General features: G+C 45.7%; 2 protein-coding genes across 5 annotated transcripts in view; both read left to right on the forward strand.

Annotated features, from left to right (window-relative positions):
• Window positions 1-12,066, forward strand: part of PTGES3L (prostaglandin E synthase 3 like) — a 24,255-nt gene extending 12,189 nt beyond the window's left edge. For 3 of the 4 annotated variants that reach the window (XM_083147559.1, XM_083147558.1, XM_083147556.1), the window contains exons 2-8: window positions 1,498-1,611; window positions 3,734-3,800; window positions 5,882-5,980; window positions 6,378-6,467; window positions 7,872-7,934; window positions 8,760-8,802; window positions 11,962-12,066. In XM_083147559.1, coding sequence (XP_083003685.1) covers window positions 1,544-1,611; window positions 3,734-3,800; window positions 5,882-5,980; window positions 6,378-6,467; window positions 7,872-7,934; window positions 8,760-8,771 — 399 coding nt within the window. In that variant the 5' untranslated portion in view covers window positions 1,498-1,543 and the 3' untranslated portion in view covers window positions 8,772-8,802; window positions 11,962-12,066. Of the gene's footprint in view, window positions 1-604; window positions 1,612-3,733; window positions 3,801-5,881; window positions 5,981-6,377; window positions 6,468-7,871; window positions 7,935-8,759; window positions 8,803-11,961 lie in introns of those variants that run through there. The other variant, XM_083147555.1, reaches the window with a different exon arrangement.
• Window positions 12,067-14,650: 2,584 nt separating this feature from the next.
• The window catches only part of AARSD1 (alanyl-tRNA synthetase domain containing 1), a 46,191-nt gene continuing 34,284 nt past the window's right edge, over window positions 14,651-26,557 (forward strand). The window contains exons 1-5 of the mRNA XM_083147554.1: window positions 14,651-14,812; window positions 20,549-20,670; window positions 23,012-23,140; window positions 24,046-24,205; window positions 26,083-26,140. Coding sequence (XP_083003680.1) covers window positions 20,632-20,670; window positions 23,012-23,140; window positions 24,046-24,205; window positions 26,083-26,140 — 386 coding nt within the window. The 5' untranslated portion in view covers window positions 14,651-14,812; window positions 20,549-20,631. The remainder of the gene's footprint in view (window positions 14,813-20,548; window positions 20,671-23,011; window positions 23,141-24,045; window positions 24,206-26,082; window positions 26,141-26,557) is intronic.

Below are 26,557 nucleotides of genomic sequence, written 5' to 3' on the forward strand. Positions count from 1 at the left end.
GACGGGCAGGGACCCGCTGTCCAGCCGCATGAGACGCACGTGCGTCCCAGTTTAATGGAGTCCCTGTCCGCCGGTGCTCGCCAGAGAGGACATTCTGGTGGGCGCAAGGCAAGGACAAGAGGGGCTCCATCTGTACATGCAGCAAATGGGGGGCCTTGTGAAACAGACCCCCTCGCAGCCAAATCCCCCACCCCCCAGCTGTACATCTTACTCAGTATGCGGGCAAGCAAGTCCCTTCTCTTCTCCAGAACCATCTTCCCAGTGATATTCAAAAAGATGCCAGTGTCTATGTTTTTACTGCTCAGGACAGTCAGGAAAGATGTCACTGGGAATGGTGGTACCGCAAAAGGTGTAGGGACCCATTTGTCATTTCACAAGATAAGCATAATCTTGATGCAGAATTTGCAGTGTGGGGCCTCCCTGGAACCTGCACCTATTATAAATGCGCCTACAGTATGTCCATATGGCTTAATATGTACTCATCTATAGTAAAACAGTTCCACTGCTTTCAAAGACTGGGGCAGATGTATTAAGCCTGGCAAAGAGATAAACTGGAGATAAAGTTGAGATAAAGTGGAAGGAGATAATGCACCAGCCAATCAACTCCCAACTGTCATATTTGAAACACAGCTGGTGCGTTATCTCCTTCCAATTTATCTGAACTTTATCACCAGGTTATCTTTTCACCAGGCCTAATACATTTGCCCCACTGCCAGATATTTCCTGTACTAGTATCCAAACTGTAGCAATATATTTTTTATTTTATTATTAGTTATGATAAAGTGATCTGAGAGACTGGGGTTTCTGCCACAGAGCTTAAGATGCCCATACACTAGTGCTGTGAACACACGGGGGCGATAGGGGCTGAAATCGCTGAGAATATGGTCGCTGAGCGACCATATTGCCAGTGATTGGAGTGTGCACCAGCGATAAATCGCCGGGTGTGCGCTCCCGTTTTCAGCCCCTGAATGGTCGCTGGTCGGAGGAGCATGCTCCTCCGACCAGCGACATCCCCTGCCCATACCTCCCAACTTGTGTCCGGATGAAATAGGGACACTCGCGCGGCGCCCGAAAAGGGGGCGGGGCGTATGCAAATGAGGGGGCGGCTTATGCTAATTAGCCGCGACCTCATTTTCATACGAGAATAGACGCTGTGCGCATGCGCACAGCGTCTATTCTACTAGATTGGGGGGTCTCCCAACTGCCACCCCCCGCAGCGGGACAATGCCTGCCGCGGGTGGGACGTCGGGACAGGACCCGAAAATCGGGACTGTCCCGACGGAATCGTGACAGTTGGGACGCACCTTAGGGCAACTTCTCTGAGGGGAGGTCACCCGCCAACCCTCCCTTGAGCTGCCAGGGAGGTTCCAGTCCTTTTGCATATGATGTATTTTAGACCATTTTACGTAAAATATAATGTAAATGAAAACAAGCCATTTGGAAATGCTTTTATTTTGATATCTTAATTTTGGTGATGGTTTTTGATCTTGTTTTAAGACAACACGCAAAAGTCCTTTGGTATGATCGGGCGAAGTATGTCTTTATGGAATTCTGTGTTGAGAACAGTCGGGATGTTAGAGTGGATATAGAGAAAAATAAAGTCATTTTCAGGTGAGTGCAGCAACAATTATTATTATTATAGGTGTAAATCTGCATTCAATATGCAGTAATTAATTAGCAATGTATTTGCTTTTACCTAGTTAAACAGTGGAAGCACCCTCCACTAATGGGGCCTACACACACATACCTCCCAACATGACCCTCTCCAGGAGGGACACATTGCTCTGCTCCTGCACTTCCCTCTTAATGTATGATTGCCATCACCTGTGCACACATAGCGATCCCCGGGCACTTTCTAAGCCATCTCACTAGATCGCACCATCCACTAATGGGGCCTACACACATAGCGATCCCCGGGCACTTTCTAAGCCATCTCACTAGATCGCATAGAAAAGCCCCAACATCACTCTGTGTGTAGGGGCAGAGCGAAAGCCCCGCGTGTTGCTATCGCCCTGCGACCAATATCGTGCACTCTGGATAAATCAAGTTAATCACTGGGGTCAGGGCTAGTGTTATCACAAAGAACACTGGCCCTGAGCACTGACAGATTGCTAAGTAGCACATCACTGTGCAGTGCTGTGTGCTGAGCGATCTAGCATCACTCAGAACACTTATTTCCCCATGTGTAGGTTGCTTAACACCATCTTTGAAATCTACAAATCTATGGACTTTGGTGAAACTCAAGGCAAGTAACCTAGTAACGAGTATTTAGTGCTGTGCCTCAGCTTGTTTGTTATTTGTAAACAACTCACATTGTCTGACTTGCTGATGGTTTATACCTAGTGCTAATTACTTAATGGCTGCTAAGGGCTTGCCTAAGAACCACTGTGTACATAGGCCCTTATGCTGGTTGACTCACAAGGTTGCGTGAGTCAACCAGAAAAAGGGCCTATGTACACAGTGGTTATTAGTCAAGCCCTTAGCAGCCATTAAGTATGCCGAATGCCGGTCTGCCTGTCCCCCGGCATGCCGCGTTCCTACACACTGGCTGCGAATGGATGTTTATATTCAATGTAACACCCACATCATTTGATGGTTGGCGACCTTCGATTGATGTGGTGAGTGCACGCATATCTAAAGTGACTCTCAGGTGATGTCAGCTGCTCGCCCCTACCACCCATGTCATGGGCCGATTACCATGGGAGCATCCAGCGTTTTCATGGGAACGCCCATGAATTGCTGGGCGTTCCCATGGGAGGGACTATCCACCGCCGCATCACACCTGCAGTCTTGGGTGCGTGCGCCCAGCCAACAGTATGCAGATGTGCAGAAATGCACCTGCGCATACGCACAACATTGGTCCCCCGTACAAATGAATTAGAATAACCCCCTCAGTACAGAAAGGCCGATGCCAGGAGTCCTGGGGGTTACAAGTGGGGTATAAAAGGAGTTCTCCTAGACAAATGGGGTAAATACTGAATTTTTGAAGAAAAAGAATAGCATAGAAAACAACAGGCAGGATATAGTGAAGATAGGAATGGATTTGGGTTGTGTAGTATTAGGGATCTGGATGATAGATCGGCAGTGTCTCTAGATAGAAAATAAATCGACACCAAAATGTTGACATGCACAAGGTCAACATAGACAATAAGGTCAATCTGCAGTAGGATGGTATTGACAAAAGGTTGACATGTCAATGGTCGACACATGAAAGGGTTGACATAAGTTTTTTACAATTATTATTATTTTTGGGGGGAGCCATGTGCTCTACACTAATTGGGGTCTATGTGCTCAGGTGTCGACACTGCCACAAATACCATGAAAACCTCTTTTCGACCTTTTCATGTGTCAAACTTTCGTCAATGTCAACCTTGTGCAACATATGGACACTGTTGACCCTTTGTTCAATAACCGGGGTATCATGGGTTGGTTGCATCAAACTATTGCTAAACTAGTGAAATAAGCAACTTGCACACATAGTACACAAATCATATATGTGTTCCTTTATAGTTTTTATTTACTTTATTTATTTGATTATAAAGGGGGCTATAACAACAGTGGGCAGGGCCTCGTGCAAAGGGGCATGGTCTAGTACAAGGACCCCCATTTTATAATTTTCGAGGGTATGCACAGGGCACTCCTAGCGACTGGACAGCCCCCGGCCCACTTTCCCCCTCTTCCTCTTTGCAGGCGCACAGCATCCAATAACAATATATTTTCTTTTCTTGCATAGTTGTATAAATGAAGACAATATTCAGATGTACAATGAGATTGAGTTGTATGACATTGTCCAGCCTAAGGTAAGCAGACATTACTTATGTCTTAAGAGCAGACAGTGCTATTGTGCTATACCATTTGATGGAATGAATATACATAGTACGACTAATTACAAACTGCAAATGTGTAAAACTACGGTATGGAGACTTTATTCTTGTTGTTGCACAACTAGGGTTACCACCTGTTCATTTTCAGATAACCGAATAGAGGGCATGGCAAGGGGCAGATATCATGTGATTTCACAGATTCCAGTTCCACCCATGCCCCTTTATAGATCATATTTCACATACACCTTATATGCCATCCGAGCCCTAAATGTCCCATTATATGTCTTATGTGCATTTATCTGTTAGCGTCAAACTCATTATGTCCCTATATATGCCTAAAAACCCATTGCCATGTGCAGATAATGATGGCATATTCAGGGCCCCATGTCGCAGAGCCTCCTTATGCCCCTGAATATGCCATCATTATCTGCACATGCCTCTAAATATACATCACTGCTTCCATATAATCTATTTTGTACTTATTATGTGTACTTATGCCTAATGTGTACTACATTAAGGATATGCACATTTGGGAAATATAGTTATATATAGTTATCACGCCGCTATAACCCTTCCTGCTTTGCCTCATTAACGAGGCGAAGCAGGAGGGGAGACCAACAAGATGTATCAACATCTTGCCCGCCGAAGCGGAGGAGCGCAAACTCCACCCTCCGGCGATGCCTTCTCCTGCTGACAGCGCATCAGTTAATACTGACGTGCTGTCTCCTTCCCCCCGGCCGTCTGGAATGGTCATGCGCAGGATCTCTCTACTCACACGAGATCTCCAGCGCAGCTTAGAGCCAGCAGCAGGGATAGCGCTGTCCCTGCTGTGGGCATAGGGCATCACCACCTTCAGTTGTCGAAGTTGATATCTGCAGGGGGCGGAATGGTCTGCGATGCTGACCGTTCATACATTAGGTAGGAGGCAGGCGAGCAATTTAAAATAATGTCCCTGCGCTAAGCCTCCTCCCCCGCACCGCTGCCCGTTAAACATCTGCACAGCGGGTGTCATAGATCAAGGGATGGGCTATCCCCTACATGGGGATAGCGCATATTCCCCTGATCAACAGATAGTAAATCTACCACAGTATCCCCTGCGTCCCGCCTTAGGGGGAGATTCAATCGCCGTCGAGCATCTCCCGTGGGGGAGATGCTCGACGGGCCCTATTCAATGCTGTCTTCCCCGACAGCATTGAACAGGGTTTTCTGTCAGAACGAGCCCGACATCTCTAGCTGTCGGGCTCGTTCTGCCGAGAACAGCCGGGAAGTGACGAGCTGCCGGCTGCAGCTCGTCACTTCCCGGCCGCAACTCGCGGCCACGCCCCCTTCTCGCCGCTCGGCGGCCGGGACATTGAATCCCGACTGCCGAGCTCCAGTCGAGGTAAGCGAGAACGGGACAGGGGCACGGCTGTCGCGCTAGCTCGACAGCCGTGCCTCTGACATTGAATACCCCCCAAAATCTGGCTATGTCTTCAGCTGTATGCAAGGTGGAATCTGCAGAGCTGCATATGAATGCTATCAATGATAGGAAGAGTTAGGTGGACTGGGAGCATTCCTTATTGAGAATGAAATAGGTGAATGATTGCACCTAGACATGCACACAAGTGGACATAAAAAAGGATTTTAAATAGCTAGATAAAAATGAGATACAGGTATGGAGAGGTTTTACAGGTCTTTCCCTTATTTATCTATCCACTACGGCAGCAGTCCCAGAGAGGGGCACATTTTGCAACTTCTATCTCATACAAGAGAAAGCATTTCTATGTGGAAGATGTATGAAGTGATGAAGAGTTGGTCCTTAAGTTTTAGTAGGTTGGACTTTGTAGGTTTGTGCTTCCAGCATGCACATTTTCAGCCAGCCTGTAAAAAGCAACATAGATTTCTTTTACAGGGCTATTTCCCAGGTCCGAGAATTGTGAATATACCTTGCTATGTGCTATATAGACAGATAGGTGCACTTGTACACATAATGAAGTATTGGAATTCTGGAGTATTTGTGCTTTGTAAATTGCCCTAGTTATGTAATCAGTGTCTAGTGACGGACCTTCTGTATTCAGGATTCCAGAGAAAAGCGTTCAGACCGGTCAATTACTTGTTTCCTGAGGAAAATGAAGGAGAAGGTGGCCTGGCCAAGGCTGACTAAGGAAAATAACAAGGTAATAGGTGAAAAGGGTACATATTTCAGTTCTCTTGCTAACATATTTTTTAGTAGTATTTGATGCATTTGGTTTTATCTTTTCTCAGTTTTTATGTACTGATAAAAGGAGAATAGAAAGTTTTGCATGTTATGAATGGAAAGAGATGTATCGCAGCCTCTGTCTTCCTAGTCACAGGCCATAGTTAATTTGTGGTCTGGTAAAGAAGATGCCTAAATACTATACCCATCTGGTACTATTATCACCCAGTGCTATAACCATCATTGTGGACTGGAAATATTCACAAGCACATTATATAAGTGTTCTGCATAAATGACTTTACACCTGTTTATACAATAAATATTATCATTTGTATCTTAATGCTTCTTGTAATTGGTCTCTTGTCCTGTGACTTTAGCCAGCGTGGTTGGCTGTAGACTTCGACAACTGGAGAGATTGGGATACTGAAGAAGAAGGAGAGGCGGCATTAGCTGAACATTACATGGATGTGAGTCTTAATAAAACCATATTAAATTACATAGCCCATTTCACATTGTTATAGTTTATGATCAAACACTAAGAATAGATTTAATTAAAAAATCCAGTCTATTTCTTATTCAGATTTTTAACCCAATGGCCAGTATGCAATGCTCCCGATTCACCGTTTTTTTGGGGGGCGAATCGGGCTGTTTTCTTTTTCACTAAAAATGTGATTCACCCTATTCACTGTTCACTGTTCGCCGACACGAACAGTGAATGCCGGCCAGTTCTCCGTTTCATGCTCTCTGCAATTCGCTGGTGTATTTCAATGGGATTTGCCGAGAGTGTATTCAATGCTAGGATGGCGAATTGCTTTCTCCCTGATTTTTGCCATGATTCACCGTTTTGCATTCAACACCTTTTTAAGGTGAAGGGGAAATCTATTTTTATTCATGTGCTCGAAGCACATAAATATATATTTAATTTTTAAATAAAAAAAAAAAAAAATTCCCACACATTCGCCAGCAGGGGGCCGGGAGCCGGTCATTAGATATTCATATATTCACTTCACTCTGGTCCCGGCTTGTTACGTGCCGGACCAGAGAAGGGGCTCCCTACCCCTGTCCCATGCCAGCATTCCCGGGGGGCAGCCTCTGCTGCCTGTATCCCTGGGAGCCCTCCCCCACAAATTCTGGAGCAGGTAGGGAGGCTTACATCTCCCTGCCTGCCTCCGTCCCCCGGCTCCCTGCGGCATTCGCCTGCAGTGGTTAAAATTCGCCAGCAGGGGCAGCGAGCCCCTGCTGCATTGAATAGGGTGACAGGGAGGGCTGGCAGCGAATGCTGCAGCTCTCCGGAACCCTGCGAATGTGCAGCGAATCCTAAACAGGATTTGCTGCACATGGAGAATAATAACACTGAATACTCCCCTTTGAGTGTTAACGTTGCTGTGAGAGATCCTCAAAATATTTGCTAAAAATGCCAGCATCGCTCACAGCTTCTGACCAAACCACCATACACTAATTAATATCATTGACATGGACAAGGGCTCTGTATACTCACTTGATGACTTTCTCTTCTACTTAATTTCAATCATCAGGTTCTGCACCACTGACCTCTCCAATTCCTTCAATCCAGCCCAATGAATATAGGAACTGCTATACATATCATTATCAATCATCATTACCAGTGACTGTAGTTTCTGCATACTATGTGCAAAATATACATCTCCTAACAAGCATATTTTTAGGTCTGAATAATCCGGGTCTAAATGATCAGGTTCTTTGTGAAATTTGCTTATGTTAATAAAGGCACTTACCTCCTCTGTTCTGCTTCTTCAGCCTCAAGTGCAGACGCTAATAATATATATGTTATGTGCAGTGCGAAACTCTGCTGAGTCCAATGTGTCTGATATTAATGTTTTTATTTTATTTAGCTAATAAACTCTGTGAAGACCAAAGGAGAACCACCAGCTATGGATGACCTAGATGACTTAGATGTAAGTCTGTTACAAATAAATAATGCATGTCACTCATACATCAGTACATTTTCAGCTGCACTGTATTAAATCAAGTTAATTACTCTTAAGTTTATGTAGGAAATAAATGTATAGGCGACTGTTAAACTGATTAGCAGAGGGTCTGACTTGCGATGACCGTGTGATAGGAACGGACCATTACGGACGGTGTAATGGTTAGCATTACTGCCTCACAGCACTTAAGTCATGGGTTCTATTCCCACCATGGCTCTAACTGTATGGAGTTTGTATATTCTCCCCGTGTTTGCGTGGGTTTCTTCTGGGTACTCCGGTTTCCTCCCCCAATCCAAAACTATACTGATAGGCTAATTGGCTCAAAACAAATTAACTCTAGAATGCCTGTGTGTGTGTGTGTGTGTGTACATGTGGTAGGGAATATAGACTGTAAGCTCCACTGGTGCAGGGACTGATGTGAATGTTCAAATATTCTCTGTAAAGTGATGTGGAATATGTATGCGCTATATAAGACTTGTTGTTTTGCTTGGCTTGATAAAGGGGCGCAGCCCTGAAACGTTGCCTTATAACATATTAAACCACTTCTTGGTTTCACTTCATATCCATCTCTGAGTGCCGCCTTTCCTTTAATTCTATATAAGAAACTGTAAATAAATAATAATAATAAATCCATGAAACTGCTTGCTGGTTGCTCTTATGGAAGGTAAACGTTTTCATATGGAACACACCCAAAATAATATATCAGGCAGTACAAAAGGATTCGGTAGTGAATTTGTCAACACCTGTGATGCCCCTATCTATGGTTACTTACTTTCTTTTCTATTTTACTAGGATGATATTTAACATCTACAGTATGTGTGTGTGCCTATCTTAGGTAAGTTGACGTACTGTTTTAAATTCAGCGTAATGGACTGAACTGTGCATTGCAACTACCAGCATCACTAGTTTTCCCTCACACCCCATAGAGTTACGAGGGAAAACTTGCAATGTTGAACCTACTGCATATGGCTGTTATGTGGGTAACCAGGTATTACCGGCATGCCGAGCGGCACATCAAGTTTGACTGAATTCCCCTCCTAGTCTTGTATACTGTATGCACATGTTTTTTTGCCAGGGCCTTGCTAAGGTTCAAATTGTTCTGTACATTCTGTCTCAGCATATTTTACTGCAACTTGAAAAACTATTAAAATAGAGATAATTTAGAATAAGCATATAATATGGTATAATATGGGGCCTACACCCGAGCAATGGGACCTTTGTGCTCAGTGGCGTAAGTTCGTCCATGTCGCCCGGAGGCAAGATAAAAGTTGGTGCCCCCCTAGATAGATAGCTAGAGAGAGGGAGAATAAGAGATGGGGGGGGGGGGGAGCGATAGAAAAAGAGAGAAACAAGCATGTCAGAGAGAAAGCATGTCAGAGAGAGGGATGAGGTGAGAGTGGGAACAGACAGAAAGAGGGGTGAGGTGAGAGGGGGATCGGTCTGAGAGGGATGAGGTGAGAGGGGGTCAGGCAGATAGAGATGGGTAAGAGTGGGATCAGGCAGAGAGAGGGATGAGGTGAGAGGGGGGTGAGGCAGAGAGAGAGGGATGAGGTGACAGGGGGATCAGGCAGAGAGAGGGATGAGGTCAGAGTGGGATCAGGCAGAGAGAGGGATGAGGTGAGAGGGGGATAAGGCAGAGAGAGGGATGAGGTGAGAGGGGGATAAGGCAGAGAGAGGGATGGGGTGACAGTGGATCAGGCAGAGAGAGTGATGATATGACAGGGGGTTAGGCAGATAGAGATGGGTAAGAGTGGGATCAGGCAGAAAGAGGGATGAGGTGAGAAAGGGATCAGGCAGAAAGAGGGATGAGGTGAGAGGGGGATCAGGCAGAGAGAGGGATGAGGTGAGAAGGGGATAAGGCAGAGAGAGGGATGAGATGAGAGGGGGATAAGGCAGAGAGAGGGATGAGATGAGAGGGGGATAAGGCAGAGAGAGGGATGAGATGAGAAAGGGTCAGGCAGATAGAGATGGGTAAGAGTAGGATCAGGCAAAAAGAGGGATGAGGTGAGAGAGGGGTCAGGCTGAGAGATTGGGGGGTCAGGCAGAGATAGATAAATGAGAGAGTGGTAAAAATCAGCTTGGTGCTGCTAAAGCCTGGATGCAGGCATTTAGAGCTAGAGTGGGAGGTGGACTGCTGCACCGATGCTGCATGAGCCCCACGGTGCTGCTCCCTTCTGGGCCACGCACACAAAGAGGGGCCACCTGGGTGTGAGGTGACTGGGAGGGGGAGGGATGAGGGGGTGACAGGTACCTTCTAGCCCAATGTCCTTGGGCTCGCTGAGCTGCTGCTCCCCGGGCTTCTCCTGAGTCCGGATGGTGGTTCATGTTCCGTGGTTCAGCCTTGATCAGTCCTGCGGGTCTGGCTGAGTGGGAGGGAGGCCTCTGCAGGGCCTGCGTAACAGCTGCAGTCTGGTCCTTTCCTGCAGGCTGTCGGAGTTGAGCTGCTGGGGAGGGACCGGAGGGGGCTGGCGGAGGCGATATTTGCAGTTTGGACGCGCCAGTCGGGGGAAAGAGCGGTGGGGATGCTGGGCTGGGACTGGCTGCTTCAGGACGCCGGGAGCTTGTATGCAGTGCTCCCTGAGTGGCACCCGTCCACATGGCTGCTGACTGTCTCCTGCTGCTGCGGCCTGCCCGACTCCCGGCTCCTCGTCACTGTGCTGGCTGGCTCTCATTTGCTCAGGCCGCTGTCACTCAGTGAGTACAGCGGCGGCCGGCCAACCAAGTGACAGGGAGGACTGAGGGGGGGCATCGCCGCTGGAGGGGGCATCGCTGCCGCATACATTAGGGTACTGCCGGGCAGCACCTCAAATGAGTGGAACACCAGGGGCAATGGAGTCAGTGCCCCCTTTGAGGCTGGCGCCCGGCGGCAGATGACTCCATTGCCTCCGGGAGTTCCGCCACTGTTTGTGCTGAGCGATCTAGCATCGCTCAGATTGCTCAGCACACAGTGCTGTGTGCTGAGCAATCTGTCACTGCCCATGTTCTCAATAAAGAGAGCACAGGTGATGACTAGATTTATCACTGTTGCTGGGGGCCCTACACTAACAGCGATGTGTGCTTAATTTCTAAGCGATCTAGTCACATCTAGTCAGATCGCTTAGAAAATAGGCAAAATTCACTACGTGTGTTGGCCCCATTACATACACTAACGCTTTAAGAAAGCTGGAAAGACTGAACATAGAATCATTAGTTTAAGTTTCAAAAACTGTTTTAAGCACTGCAGCAAATACAGTGTGTGTGTGTGTGTGTGTGTGTGTGTGTATATATATATATATATATACACACACACACACACACACACACACACATACAAGATGAAAAATGATGTAACAGTCAGTGGTACATGTTTATAATATGAGCTTATACTTAAGAAAGGCATCCAATAAAACTTGATAAAGAATGTCCACTGCAGGTCAGTCATGCTTTGCATCCCACCTATATGGGGGTCACTGTTCTATCCCCTTACACTGGGCACAGATGCACAGATACACTGCTGTATCAAACTCCAGTCAATAGTAGTAACCTGTATTAAATGATACAAGTAGTTTGAGTAGTAGGCAGTATGAGCTGGACTTATATTCACTAGCATGTCTTTCCAGCTGCTGCAACTCCTTAACTATCAAAAATATGAAAATTGGAAGAACATTTTTCATTATATAAGCATGTTTTGCCCTGTTCAGTCTGGAAAAGCATGGGGTTACATAAAGACTGGTAGATGAGTTCTGTTTTGATAGGAACAGAACATACGTGGTTGTTCGATTATCAGACGGACTGGATCTGAATCGGCCCAATGACTGCTGCTTTAAATATGTAATTCACACAGAATTCTTTCCCCTATGGCTTCTCACAGTGAAAAGTCATTCATTGAATATTAGATTAATAATATAATATTAATTTTGCTGCTGAACTGAGACAACTACAGTAGAATACAAAACGTATGAACAGTTTTTGATAAAGAAACCATTCTAAATTATGTATATATCTTTTTTTTCAGAGCTTTGCACTAAGAAAACAAATGCAGAATGAACGCATTAATTAATGGAGCTACTACAACTTGATTTTGTTTTTTGTAACATTTTGTCTTTATAATAAATTATGCTTGTTGTATTTTTTCAATGTGTCTGACTTTTGAGATCTATAACGTACACTACAATGCCACATAAGGTATAGTCCTGTTATACAGGGGGTTATTCTGGTTGGTTTGCAAAAGCAAATTCCTTCTTTAATGGACAAAACCATATTCACTGTAGATTTAGGTGAGTTAATTTGTTCTGTGCAGAGTAAATACTGGCTGCTTTATTCTTAAGGCCCCCATACACTAGCCGATTTTGGTCAGATTTCAGCCAGATCAGTCGGATCTGGCCGAAATCGGACCAAAATCGGACCAAAATCGGCTAGTTTTGATGTCCCCTCAGATCCGATGCGCGGTCCCGTGCGCATCGGATCTGCGTCGGGTGGTCGGACCTGCTGCACGTCCGACCACCCGACTTGGGACCTAGTGGGGCGGCGCGGCGGTAGAGGGAGCAGGGGGGGCTGGGGACGCTGCGGGGGGCACAGGCGGCATAGAGCCGGGCAGGGGGAGCCGGCGGGAGCTGTCAGTATTGAATAAAAAAAAAAAAGCCTATACAATGCATGGGCGGCCTGTGATTGGCTGAGCGCTCTCTCAGCCAGTCAGCAATTGGCTGAGAGAGCGCTCAGCCAATCACAGGCTGCCCATTCATTGTATAGGCTTTTTTTTTCTAGCACTGACAGCTCCCGCCGGCTCCCCCTGCCCGGCTCTATGCCGCCTGTGTCCCCCGCAGCGTCCCCAGCCCCCCTGCTCCCTCTACCGCCTCGCCGCACAGACGCTGTCCCCCGCAGCGTCCCCCGCAGCGTCCCCAGCCCCCCTGCTCCCACCTCTGTAGCCCCCCCCCCCCGCTCCCCGGGTTTTTTACATGTGATAAATCGAGACGATTTATCACATGTAAAAAATGGCACATCAAGTGCCAATCTAATCAAGCTCCCCCGGGGAGCAGCCGGGGAAGCTCAGGGGGAAGTCGGGGGCGACTTGTCCTAAGGACAAGTCTCCCTAGTGTATGGGGGCCTTTACACTGCTATTTAGATTTCAGTTTGAACACACCCCACCCAAATGTAACTCTCTCTGCACATGTTACATCTGCTCCACCTGCAGTGCACATGGTTTTGTCCATTAAAGAAGGAATTTACATTTGCAAACCAACCAGAATAACTCCCAAAGTCCCAGCATGTGATGTCCAAAATACTGCATACCTGCCAACTGTCACGATTACAGCGGGACAGTCACGATTTTCGGGTCCTGTCCCGCTGTCCCACCCGCGGCAGGCATTGTCCCGCTGCGGTGGGTGGCAGTTGGGAGACCCCCAATCTAATAGAATAGACGCTGTGCGCATGCGCACAGCGTCTATTCTCGTATGAAAATGAGGTTGCGGCTAATTAGCATAAGCCATGCCCTCATTTGCATATGCCCCACCCCTTTTCGGGCAATCGCACGGCAAAGCCGCGCGAGTGTCCCTATTTCCCCAACACAGAAGTTGGGAGGTATGATACTGTAGTACTGCTCCCCATCTCCATGTGTTTCACAATTCAAACTATGGCCTTTATTCTGGTTGACTTGCTCAGGCGCGAATTCACACCCTTGCGAGTCAACAAGAACCTGCCCTGCGGGGATTGAGGTACACCCGCCCCACCTTTGCAAGTCAGGTTTGTTCGCCCGAAATGCAAATGGAGGTTTTACATAAACATCTATTCGCATGCCAGTCGGAACCTCCCCCATGTTTTGATGGGCGTCGACCATCGAATGATGCTGAAGGCGCACGCATATGTAAGGGTGGTCCAGACCACTCGTACATATGGGTGTAGAATTTCAGGGAATTGGGCAGGCAGCTGTCCGCCCCCCGCACGTGCGTCATGAACGTCATGAATGCCCATGAAAAGCTGGGTGTTCACATATGCTAATGGCCCAGGCCGGCACCCCATGCCCCTCTCCAACCCCCGCTCGAAACATGCCCTTGCTCCGGGCACGGTGGCACCTAGCTACACCACTGGGGAAGTATCCAGGAACAGAGTATTCTCTCCCTGAAGGAGAGGGTCAAGTAGGCAACCATAACCTAAAGTATGTCGACTTTTTCATGTGTCGACCCCATGACCCATAACCCCCCAAAATTAAGTAGAGATGTTGTTGCTAAACTAATGGTTTCAGGTGGTCTGCATCAGTGATCCACAGAAAAATTACCATAGTCCTGACCTACACAGGGATAGAGATGGCATGTTACCATACCTCCCAACATGACCCTCTCCAGGAGGGACACAATGCTCTGCTCCTGGACTTCCCTCTTAATGTATGATTACCCTCATCTGTGTTTAACAGGTAAATTGCTAAGAAAGGTGTTTCACCACAGGTGATGGCAATTATGAATTAAGAGGAAAGTGTAGGAGCAGAGCAATGTGTCCCTCCTGGAGAGGGTCATGTTGGGAGGTATGTGTTACATGTACCTCAACACACATGTGGCTTTATAATTAATACCAACAACCATTAGCTACTCTTAATAACGTAACATTTAATGAAAATGATATAACAAGGAGTCTATATAAGCACACACACAAATCCAATGTTTCTACACCCAATATGTACAACACAAGCACCACCAGGCGGCAGCAGCGGCACCGGCTCCGCCTCCTCAGTGACAAGGGGCTGTGAATTGATCAACAGAGGATCCGTATGTGGGAGTTGCATGCCGGGATTTGTAGTTGTATAACGCCGGCTGCATGGAGGCTCTCGGGTCGGGTGTATAGCTAAGCAGCGGTGAATGAGAGGCCGGGTGTGACAGGTACTGGGACTGTGTGTGTATGTGCAGGCTGCAGCACTACTGTGTACATCGTGTATGTGCAGGCTGTGTCATCATTTGTGCCTCCCTTTCACTGTCCCCCTGTGTTCCTAGTCATGTTACGGTACATAGAGAAGTGCATAGAAAACCCCAGGCTGCCCCCAGCCCACATGTCCTCCCCTGTTGAATTCACCGTGGACGTCCGGGAACACCTGCTGCACTCACTCACCATGGTGAGCACTCAGGGCATACATGCTGGGATCAGTGAGACACTCCCCTCATATTTAGGCTTGCCATGCTATATATCCATTTAAATAGGTGCACGAATTGATTGACAGGTTCTGTCACTTATTAAAACCAAATGAAATGGTAGCGTAGAATGAATCTATATTCACTTTGTGTAGAGGAGTCAGGACACAGATGGTATGCCATGCGAGGGCGGAAGTTCTTTGATGCCCTTACAGTGTTGTTATTTTTCCTCCAATCTCAGTGTTGTAGGTTATTTAGGCTGCATTGTACCCTCGTGGGCATGCTTCGGGCCAGATGTCTCTCCCTCCCCTTTGTTGCCACAGGTGACAGGTTACTGTTCCCAATAGAAAATGACAGACCCAGTGCCTGATGGGAAAGGTCTCTTATGCAATAGGTGCTCTAATTAGCCCAGCGCGGGACTATGTAAAAAACCGGACCGGACTACACTCCGGACCGCCGGACAGGACATCAAAATCTGTAGTCCGGAACTTGTAGGGTCTGGTCCGGGGGGGTGTCTTGTCCGGGGGGTCCCTGTGATAGCTATCACCAGGGACATGGGAGAGGGGAGATTACTGCCTCCTTGTGTGGTCTGGACCGTCCGGTTTTTGCTACTTGCCCGGACCATACAGGGAGGCTTTATTCTCCCTCTCTACCTGGTGACAGGTGTCACAGGCAGCCCCCCCGGACAGGACACCCCCCCCCCCCCCCGGACCGGAGGCTACAAGCCCCAAAATGCAGAGTTTGTTGTCCAGTCCGGCGGTCCGGGGGTTTTGTCCTGGTCCGGTTTTCACCCATACCCGCCCAGCGCTAATAAAATAAATATAGGACTTTCATAAATAGCTCTGTCCCTTACAGGTCTTTTTTAATGCGAAGGTAGACCTGTATTGACCATTAGGCTACATAGTACTTCCAAATTCCTACCAGTTGATTCCTATCGTAGAAGGTCTAATGCTGGCCACACATCAGACCAACTTTCCTCCAACCATCCAACTAGTTGGTTGCTTGGACTGAAGATCTGGTACTGTATGGGGCAAATGCCAATAAGCAATTTGCTCACAAGCTCAGGAGAATGGACAAAAACATTCAGTGAAATTCTTTAAATCAAATAGGTCCAACTACAGTACATTGTCTGAGTAACAGTTGTTTCCGATTTGGGAAACAAATGACTTAATTACAAATTACATTTGCTCCTATCCAGTACCAGGTTTTTATTCCATCCAACCAACTAGTTGGATGGTTGGAGGAAAGTTGGTCTGATGTGTGGCCAGCATAAGAAATGCATTATGTTGACGAGATTCTCAGATTGAGCAGCATGTTGGGCCAAGTTAAAGACACGAGGAATGACACAAAGGACGATGTGGACAATTTGATACAATTCACAGCTGACTGACAATTCATACAAAAAAAATTGTCCAGTGTGTACCCAGAAGTCACCATTTCATATTGGTTAATAAAGAGTGAGAGCACCAAACATAACCTAAACAGGTCTATTTACTAATGTTGGCCACACATCAGACCCACTTTCCTTCAACCATCCAACTAGTTGGTTGGATAGAATAAAAACCTGGCACTGGATAGAAGCAAATGTAATTTGTTTCCCAAATCGGAAAATGGATAACTGCCACTCGGACAAGGGGCGAGATTCACCAGACTGAAAATGCCGTAAAACCCCTGTTTCGGGGTTTTTACCACATTTCCATATGCAGCAAAGCCCCACTGCCGGGTCTTCACTGCGGGGGGTTACGCCAGTTCTAGATGGCGTAACCCCATGGAAGCCTATGGGCTTCCCTTCGCGCGCCCTCCGCCGATCAGCGCCGCACCCCCCTCACCTGTGTCCGGGCAGCCTCTGGTGTGCTGCCCGGACCAGTGACCTCCTCCTCCCTGCACCTCTTCTGAGTGCAGGGAGGAGGAAACGGAGCACCCACACAGCGGGTAAGGGTGCAGGCAGGGAGGGGGGGCCCACTGCACATTGCCGGCCTTCGCCTTGGCGTTAATAATCGCATATGTTAATGCATATGCGATTATTAACAATGCGAATGCCGGCGATGTACAGTGGGGGTTATTAGTGAATCCCGCCCAATGTGCTGTAGTTGGACTTGATTTAACCAATTTAACTGAATGTATTTGTCTATTCTCCTGAGTTTGTGAGCAAATTGCTTATTGGCATTTACCCCCATACAGTACCAGATTTTCAGTCCAACCAACCAACCAACTAGTTGGATGGTTGGAGGAAAGTTGGTCTGATGTTTGGCCAGCATTAGCCTTGAAGCAGTGGTGTAACTAAATTTTGCTTAAAAGTTTCTTGCACCCCCTCCCCATGGCATTTTAGAAAACAAATAAGGCAGTTTCTAAGCAATTTGGCCCCCAGTGTGATTGCCGCTATTGGGGATACCAATATCCATGCACAATATCCAAAAGTACATTAACCCCTTCCCGACATTTGACGTACATTTACGTCATGGTCGGGAAGTACTTCCCGACACATGGCATAAATGTACGTCATGGTTTGTAACTGTCACTGCGTCTAGAGACGCAGTGACAGTTAGGTGATGTCTGCTGTCCCTGACAGCAGACATCCCCCCTCGCCGCCCAGGGGGGGCAGGGGTGCCCCCCCCGGTCGGCGATCGCTGTGATTGGCTGTTCAAATCTGAACAGCCATTCACAGCGTTTCCTGTGTTACCGGCGGCTAAGCCGCTCGGTAACACAGGGATCGGTGGTGATCGGTGCAGCACCGATCACCACCGAGCGGCAGCACCCCCCTCCCACCCGCCGGGCACTCACCCGGCAGCAGCAGCAGCTCCAGCGGCTCCACCGCTACGTCCGGAGCGCACGCTGCGCTCCCCTCCTCCCCCCTCCCCCCCGCAGCAGCAGCAGCAGCAGCAGCATCATGCTGCTGCTGGAAAAGTTAAAAATAAAATAAAATATAATGTGCAAATGTGTGTGTATATATATATATATATATATATATATATATACACACATATATATATATATATATATATATATATATATATATATGTGTGTATATATATGTATATATATATATATATATATACACACATATATATATATATATATATATATATATATATATATATATATATATATATATATATATATATATATATATGTATATATATATGTGTGTGTGTGTGCGTATACCGCACCGATCACCAACGATCGCCAGCCCCCCCCCCCTCCCACCCGGCAGCCCCCCTCCCTCCCACCCACCCGGCTGCCGCAGCGCCAGCACCCCTCCCACCCCCCCGCCAGCCGCAGCGCCAGCCCCCCTCCCAAAGCTGGTGACCAAAATGGGGTCACTTGTGGGGGGGTTCCACTGTATTGGTGCTTCGGGGGTCTTGCTAATGCGACATAGCACCCGCCATTCATTCCACCACCAAAAATCACTCCTTCCCTTCTGAGTCCTGCCATGCACCCAACTGGTATTTTTTGGTCACATGTGAGGCATTGCCGTACCCGGGAGAAATTGGGGCACAGATTTTGGGGTGCTTTGTCTCCTTCATTCCTTGTGAAAATTAAAAATTTTGAGCCAGAACTGCATTTTTGTGTAAAAAATTAAATTTTTTTACACAAAAATGCAGATCTGGCTCAAAATTTTTCATTTTCACAAGGAATGAAGGAGACAAAGCACCCCAAAATCTGTGCCCCAATTTCTCCCGGGTACGGCAATGCCTCACATGTGACCAAAAAATACCAGTTGGGTGCATGGCAGGACTCAGAAGGGAAGGAGTGATTTTTGGATTTTGCAGCACAGATTCTGGTTGAATGACCCCCGAAACACCCATACAGTGGAACCCCCCCACAAGTGACCCCATTTTGCAAACTACACCCCTCAGGGAATTCATCTAGGGGTATAGAGTACATTTCAAACCCCCCGGGGTTTCACCAATTTTGATACAACTGAGCTGTGAAAATGAAAAATTATTTTTTTTCATTTTCACTGCCCAGTTGTACCACAATTGGTGAAACCCCTGGGGGTTTGAAATGTACACTATACCCCTAGATGAATTCCCTGAGGGGTGTAGTTTGCAAAATGGGGTCACTTGTGGGGGGGTTCCTAACTTTTAGCATCTTATGGTGCCTAGAAACCTACATGGTGCCTAAAAAATAATCTCATAAAAAGGAGTCTCCAAAATCAAGTAGGTGCTCCTTCTATTATGAAGCCTGTGGTTTGGTCACCGTGCACACTAGGGCCACATATAGGATATTTATGAAAACCAAAGAATTGGGGGAATCAATTTTTAGTCACATTTCTCTAGTAAAATCTACTGTGTTCCTTAGAAAAATGTATTAAAATTGAAAATCCGAAAAAAAATGAAATTTTGAAATTTCACCTACACTTTGTTTTAATTCCTGTGAAACACCTAAAGGGTTAACAAACTTCCAAAATGCTGTTTTGAATACTGTGAGGGGTGCAGTTTTTGAAATGGCATCATTTATGGGGGTGTCTCACATACAAGTCCCTCAAAGTCACATCAGAACTGAACTGGTCCCTAAAAAAATCAGTGTTTGAAATTTTCTTGAAAATTTGAGAATTTGCTAGTCATATTTGAAGCCTCCTAGTGTCCAAAAAAATTAAAAGGAGGTTGAAATAATGATGTCAACATAAAGTAGACATATGGTCTTTGTTAGTTATTAACTATTTTGAGTGGTATGATTATTTGTCTCACAAGCAGAAAATGTGACATTTTGCATATTGCTAAATTTTCCATTTTTTCACGATATTTTGGTATTTTTCACAAAAAAACACAGACTGTATCGACCCAAATTTACCACTAACTTGAAGTACAATGTGTCACGAGAAAACAATCTCAAAATCACTGGGATAAGTAAAAGCAAAAAAAAGTTATCCCCACTTAAGTGAGACATGTCAGATTTGAAAAAAAGGGCTCTGTCATGAAGGCACAAACTGGCTCTGTCAGGAAGGGGTTAAAAGCATTGTATGGATATCTTTATTAACCGCTTCGTTGGTATGCCTGGAGATTTTCTGGGCTGAGTTGCGCTGCATTAGCTGGCTCTACCAGAAAATTTCCGGGCATGCCACGGATAAGCAGGTGTGCGCCAGTGGTTCCTCCAGTGGTGCAGCAACAGTGCTCCCCCACCCACTGGTCTATGCTGCTGATCCTCCCCCTGCTGATCTTACGCTGGCCCCCCACCGCTGGTTCACGTCGCCGATCCTCCCCCCAGCCGCTGATCCGCCCCCGCCATTTGGGAGCCCTCGGCGTTCATGTGTTCGGGCGCCTGAGCATGCGGTCCTGAACTTCCGCAAACAGCCAGAAGCAGCAGCCCCAGGGGAGCAGGGGCTGCTGCCAAAGGTAGTGGCTGCCAGTGTACTTTCTGTGGTGAGAATTTCTGTGGCAGTACAAACCTGCCCTGATAGGTTTGTCCTGCCCCAGGAAAACTAACCACTCAAGGGGTTCAACAAAATTTATTTACACCAGTCAATGTTGTTGTCTTTGACATGCATAGGTGGATACAAAAAGCTTTACCGGTGGGCCAGCTTTCTTCTCCTTTTTTTCTAAAGAACGAAGGATCCATCTTATTTCAGGAGGATGGCATTCTATTGTCAGAAAGATAGCTATGCCACTGAGGTAAGTGAGTGACCAAAAACGCCTGTTGATAATTACTGCATTGTTCTTTGTTTACAATAGATATTTTTTCAATCTCTAGAGCAGGGGTGGGGCCGTTTGTATGGGGAAAAAATCCTTTGGGGGCCATATGTGAAAATTTCTCTTACAAATTGTTTTGCTGTAGCCGTACCACGCTTCGGCGGCTGCCGCTGAATAGGACTGACAGTCTCCGGCTGCTGTTGATTAAGAGGAATCTCACGAGAACTACCGACCTCTTGCGAGAATTCCCCTGTACTTGACTCCTGGCAAAGCCGGCGGGCCACTCAGACCGGCTACGGGGGCCGCATACAGCCCCCGGGCCTGAGGTTCCCCACCCCTGCTCTAGAGCATTCAGTCTTAGATTTACTGATGTAAGGTTAAATCATGTGGAAACTTGAATGCTAGAGAGTACTAGCACTCATAATTATTATTTATATAGATTAAACATGGGTCCTAATTCAGTATAGATTGCTAAATTAAGGAAAAGCAATCCGATCAATTATCAAAAGACAAATTGCCAACCATGGAGGAAATATGGCATTCTGTGGGTGTGTTTGTCCAAAAGCCAATGTGCCAAGGCGTTTTATTGGGTGGGTATTTGACTTAAGCGGTGACCACTTCCTGCCTGTTGCTTTAACAGAATTGTCTAGCGCAGATGCGAAGTTCTCAGATGCACCGGTTTTCGCAAATGGATCTGCGTATGCATCGCCTTTTTTTGTAATGCATTCGCAATTTCTGCAACCAATGCTGAATTAGGCCCATTGTTATTACTTTAGAGAGAATATTTATTCTCGTAAGCCAGGGTTTCACAGACTCTGTTCTCAAGGCACCCTAACAGCTTGCTTGGGCACAGATTGTATAAATAAACTGATGGTGTATACATCAGATGTTGCGCAAATGAAGCTATATCATCAAACATTTCTTCTGGCCCGACAATATAGGGCATATACACAATGCGATCTAAAAAACAAAATATTGTGCGTCATTTGGGTGTTGATATAGCAGGTAATGATATGAGCTGATAATATCTGGTGATATCAGATTAAGATGCATGCATGACCAACCTGAAGATGAATGACTCAAGGGAGCGTGCGAAAGTGCGTACACACTGGACGATGTGTAAAATGTTTAGTCCTGAACCTTCAGAATTAGCCATATCGCTCAAAATACCATCTAAAGCAGGCATTCCCAGCCTCGGTCACCACGGCACGCTAACCGTGTAGGTTTTAGGGGTATTTAGGCTGCAGCACAGGTGACATAATTTGTAGCTCAGTTATTTTGATTTATCCATCTGTGCCTGGCTATCCCTAAAACCTGCACTGTTTGGTGTGCCTTAACTGGGAATGCCCGGTCTAATGTGTACCCAGCTTGACTGAGTTACTGATTTTCACCTGTGCTTAAGCATGGGTATCTTTAAAACCTGGACTATTAGATTGCCTATAGAACAGAGGTCCTAATTTAGACTTGACCGCTAATGTGAGAATTTGGGTTCACGTCTCCTTTCTTCACTCCTTTCAGATCTCCTATATTCACTTACTGATTCTTTAATGGGGGTAGATTAACCCTTTGAGTGCCAAGGGAATTTGATAAAATAGGTGTGACAATTGGCAAGCAAACATTTTTTTTTTAAATTAGCCCTTTGAGTGCCAATGTTGCTGTTAGAGATGCTCAAAATATCCGCTTTTTTAGGTGCAATATTTAACTTAACGTCAATTAATTGACTTGGCTGTATTTGTATTTATTTATACTAAAAGAGCAGTCGATGTGAGCTATCTGGCATTTTTAGAAGATATTTTGATGATCTCACAGCAACCTTGACACTCAAAGGGTTAATACTTTTACCTAGACAGGATTCACATTTCTGCTTTATATGGCATGAAAAATTAAAATGAAATATACTTTTTTCCTTGTTCCTTTAATGTAAAACCACTGGTTGTTTCTTTCTGGAGTACAATAATAAAAATAAGCAGGGAGCACATGTTGTTCAAGTGAACTGTGTGATGAAGGACATGCATTGTCATACCTCCCAACTGTCCCTATTTTTGACGGGAATGTACCGTTTTTTGGGGGGGGGGGCTGGGGGCATGGCTAGCAGCTCACAGAGTCTCAGGCCTCCCACAGTGGCAGAAATTACACAATTTCTAGGCCACACCCCCAAACTCTGGCATTCGCAAGCATCCCGCCACCCCTTATACGAAAGTTGTGAGGTATGCATTGTGTGGGCAGTGATTTTTTTTCTTTTTTTTTAACATAATGCTGAAAGGTTTAGATGCACGTACGGTTCTCTAATAATTAGTTTCAATCATTTGCCTTGGTTTTACAGCTTATGACTGTGGTGGTGACCTGCAGTCCTGCTCAATTAAAGACGGAGAATGGTGGAAAAAAGGAGACCATGTCAGGGTACAATGTTATATTGAAGGACACCGTTCTTTTCCCAGAAGGTGGTGGACAGGTATAAATGTTATACTATAATTTAATGTGAACTACCAAGTGTGGGGAGTACTGCTTAAATAATGTCCCATGCTAAGGAGGTAGGGCACTTAGAAAGAAGTACAGGATCCTCCTCTTTCCACTTTAATTTGCCTTCTGCCAAGGTCGCTGGACACTGAGCAATATATTGCGCTGTGTACACAGCTTTAGAGACACATGCATGTATACATAAAAGGAAATACAGCAAAGTCTACATTATATTGAATATTCTAAAATCAACAATTTAACTAATGTATATGAAGATGTGGTGATCACCAATAGACCATTTATTTACTCTGAAGGGGATATTGGGAAGAAGAAAGTGAAAAAGGGACTAGGGTCACAATCGGTTTGTCTGTCTGTCTGGTTAGAAGAGTAAATCAGCCACATCGTTTTTGGTCAATTCCTGTTGCATCCTTTTCCCTTAATCAGACTGGAGGACACTTCATTCCTTCCCTCATGCTCAGTCATGCTGGTTCTTAACCAGCTTTTCCCTACTGATTTTATTGTTTCACTGGATGACTGCTACTTGATACCGGATTCTTTTAAGTAGTACTGGCATGCTGGGATTGCAGGGGAGTGTAGTTTGTGACAGTTAATTTCAATGCTAGCTCCATTCCCAACATGCAAAACCCCAATGATCCAGTGTCCCCCAGCTTACATTAGAGAAAATAATAAAAAAAAAAGGTGACTGAAAATCCTTCTGGAAGATGAGACTAAAAAAAAAAAAAAATTAGATTATGTTTTAGAGAAAATAAGTAATTGGTAACAAATAGTGTGACTTACATTGATCAGGTTAGTATCTTTAATGTCTTCAGTGAGTGTTTTAGATTGAATAGACCTAGAGAGCATTTTTTGATATATATTTATATGAACTTCTACTACTAGCCTGACGACCGAGGATTCATAGGCGAAATCCAAGTGCACCGTGTCACTCGTCAGGGACCAGATGCTGTACATTTTGTGTCCTCTCCCTTGGAGCCAGGTGCCGAGATACTGGTAAAGGTAGACTGGAACCGAAGGTTTGACCATATGCAGCAACACTCAGGTAACTCATCAATTGACAGTTTTTTTTAAATAGTATTAAACTTCTTGATAGTAATTTTTTCAACAGCTGTGATATCATAATGGGCCAGATGCACTAAGCTTCACAAGTGATAAAATGGAGAGTGATAAACAGCCAGCCAATCAGCTCCTACCTGCCATGTCACAGACTGTGTTTTAAAATGTCAGTCACTTTTGAAGCTTAGTACATCTGGCCCAGTGACTCATGAATACACTGTCAGCTATTTGACCATCATCAGGTACCATTATGGCATGACCACTGGTTGCACAATTGACTAATATTGTAATATTTTATGTAAAATGATTAATCATTCACAGGTACACTCTGGTTATCATCTCAACGCTCTTTGTGAGATCTCGGCTAGATCTATACATACTTTATGTAAACTACTATGCCCAATATTAAGATATGCTTTATGAATATTTTCAAAGAGCCTGTTACTTTCTATACTGTCAATGTTTAGCAGGAGTGTTTGCGTCACATGATTGTTTCATTGTCCTACATTGTCCCACAGGCAGAATTGTTGCACTGTTTATGGATCTGCCCACTCCTGCTACAATTCTGGCTTCGGGACAGACCATTTTCCATGGATAATTCTGTTAATTGCTTGCCTATTCAGCTGAGTCATATTAGGACATATAAGAATAACACTGAGCACCCAGAGACACCAATGGCCATAAGAAATTGATACTAGCTATAATGCTGTGTACACACCAGGACGACTAGGGCCCGATCCCCACAATCTAGATCCAATTCCGATCAATTGGATGTAGATTGTGTGCTGATTGGGCCCTTTTCTGACCTGCTGTGGACCGATACCGATCCGATGCACGGGTCGGTCGTTATTGAGATCCTACCTGCTGCAGGTAGGATCTCAATGACGACCATACAGCCGGGTGCGGGTCGCCATCGGATCGGACCCGCTCACGGTGCACATCGTGAGCGGGTCGTGCCCCCCCCCCCGCGTCACCGTGAGCGGGTCGGACGAGACACTGACGACCCGCTCATGATGTGCATCGTGAGCGGGTCGTCCTGGTGTGTACCCTACATAAGAGCAGCAGCGCATGAAAGTCCTATTTCAGACTTTTATTTGATTTTCGAGATTCCATTAATCACACAATATAGTATGAGCATTGTATTTTGTCAAATGATCCTCCCATGACAGTAGATGCTTAAAAATAGATTTATTTCTAACATAACAACTTATACTTAGGATGGGGGTATTCTCCTGGTTTCCCTATACATATTTTATTAGGCTCTGAGCAATTTTATTGTATACTGATTAGATTATAAGTGTGCAGCATTATATCAAGAATTGTATTCATTTGTATGGGGAAGGATGAGCTGAGTGTGTTCTCTATGGGGTGATTTTTGGAAAACCTGTTGTAAAACATAATGTTGTTATTTTGGTAACACTTTCTTGGAGTACTCTGCTTTGTCACTTATACATGTATGTGTCATAGGGTTGACAGCACTAAGGTCGCCATGCATTGGGTTGACATGAGCCAAGGTCGACACAATCATTCGGTCGGCAGTCAAAAGGTCGACATTGGGGGTTTCACTTTTTTTTTCTACCCAAATGTCGACATGGACATCAGAGCTCGAATAGTCCAAGAAAGGGTTTCCAAATAACATTGTTTTACATAAATCCAGAACAAAACAACAACTTACTGATGTATGTCTTTACCTGCAGCATACTGTATGTATGATCCAGAGAGGCTAATGACCGTGAGGCCAATGTTTGCATATGGGTAGCAGTTGTGGTGGATGTAGGGATTTTGAGGGCTTATAATGTTGAACGTCTGGAACTCAAAGAGTAAAAAGTTTCCTGCCCCTATTTTATATTTTCTGTATAACAGGCCAACACCTCATTACAGCCATTGCAGATTCATTGTACGGGTTCAAGACAACGTCTTGGTAAGTCAGCAAAAATTTCCTCTTGTACTACATTATTTCAGTCTAGTCTTGTTTATTGGACAGAGGCTCATCTGACAGATGTGAGTGCAGGCAGACATTCAGGGGGGTTGCTGTAGGTGCAGAGACAGCAGTGAACGCAGAGAGACATTCAGGGGGGTTGCTGTGGGTGCAGGGACAGCTGTGAGTGCAGAGAGACATTCAGGGGGGTTGCTGTGAGGGCAAAGACAGCTGTGAGTGCAGAGAGATGTGCACTGATCCAGTTTTTTTCATTTTGTATCTGGACTAATTTTCTTGAGTGACATGTGCAAAGACGTGCAGGTCCGCACAATCGGTGCCCGGAGCGAATACGCAGAGGAATGATTGATCATGAATCAGGCTCTAAATACAGTGGGCGGCATTCAATGCCTTTTTGCGAGC

Source organism: Crinia signifera, chromosome 6 (genome assembly GCF_055691185.1).
Source record: "Crinia signifera chromosome 6, ASM5569118v1, whole genome shotgun sequence".
NCBI classification, from domain to species: Eukaryota; Metazoa; Chordata; class Amphibia; order Anura; family Myobatrachidae; genus Crinia; species Crinia signifera.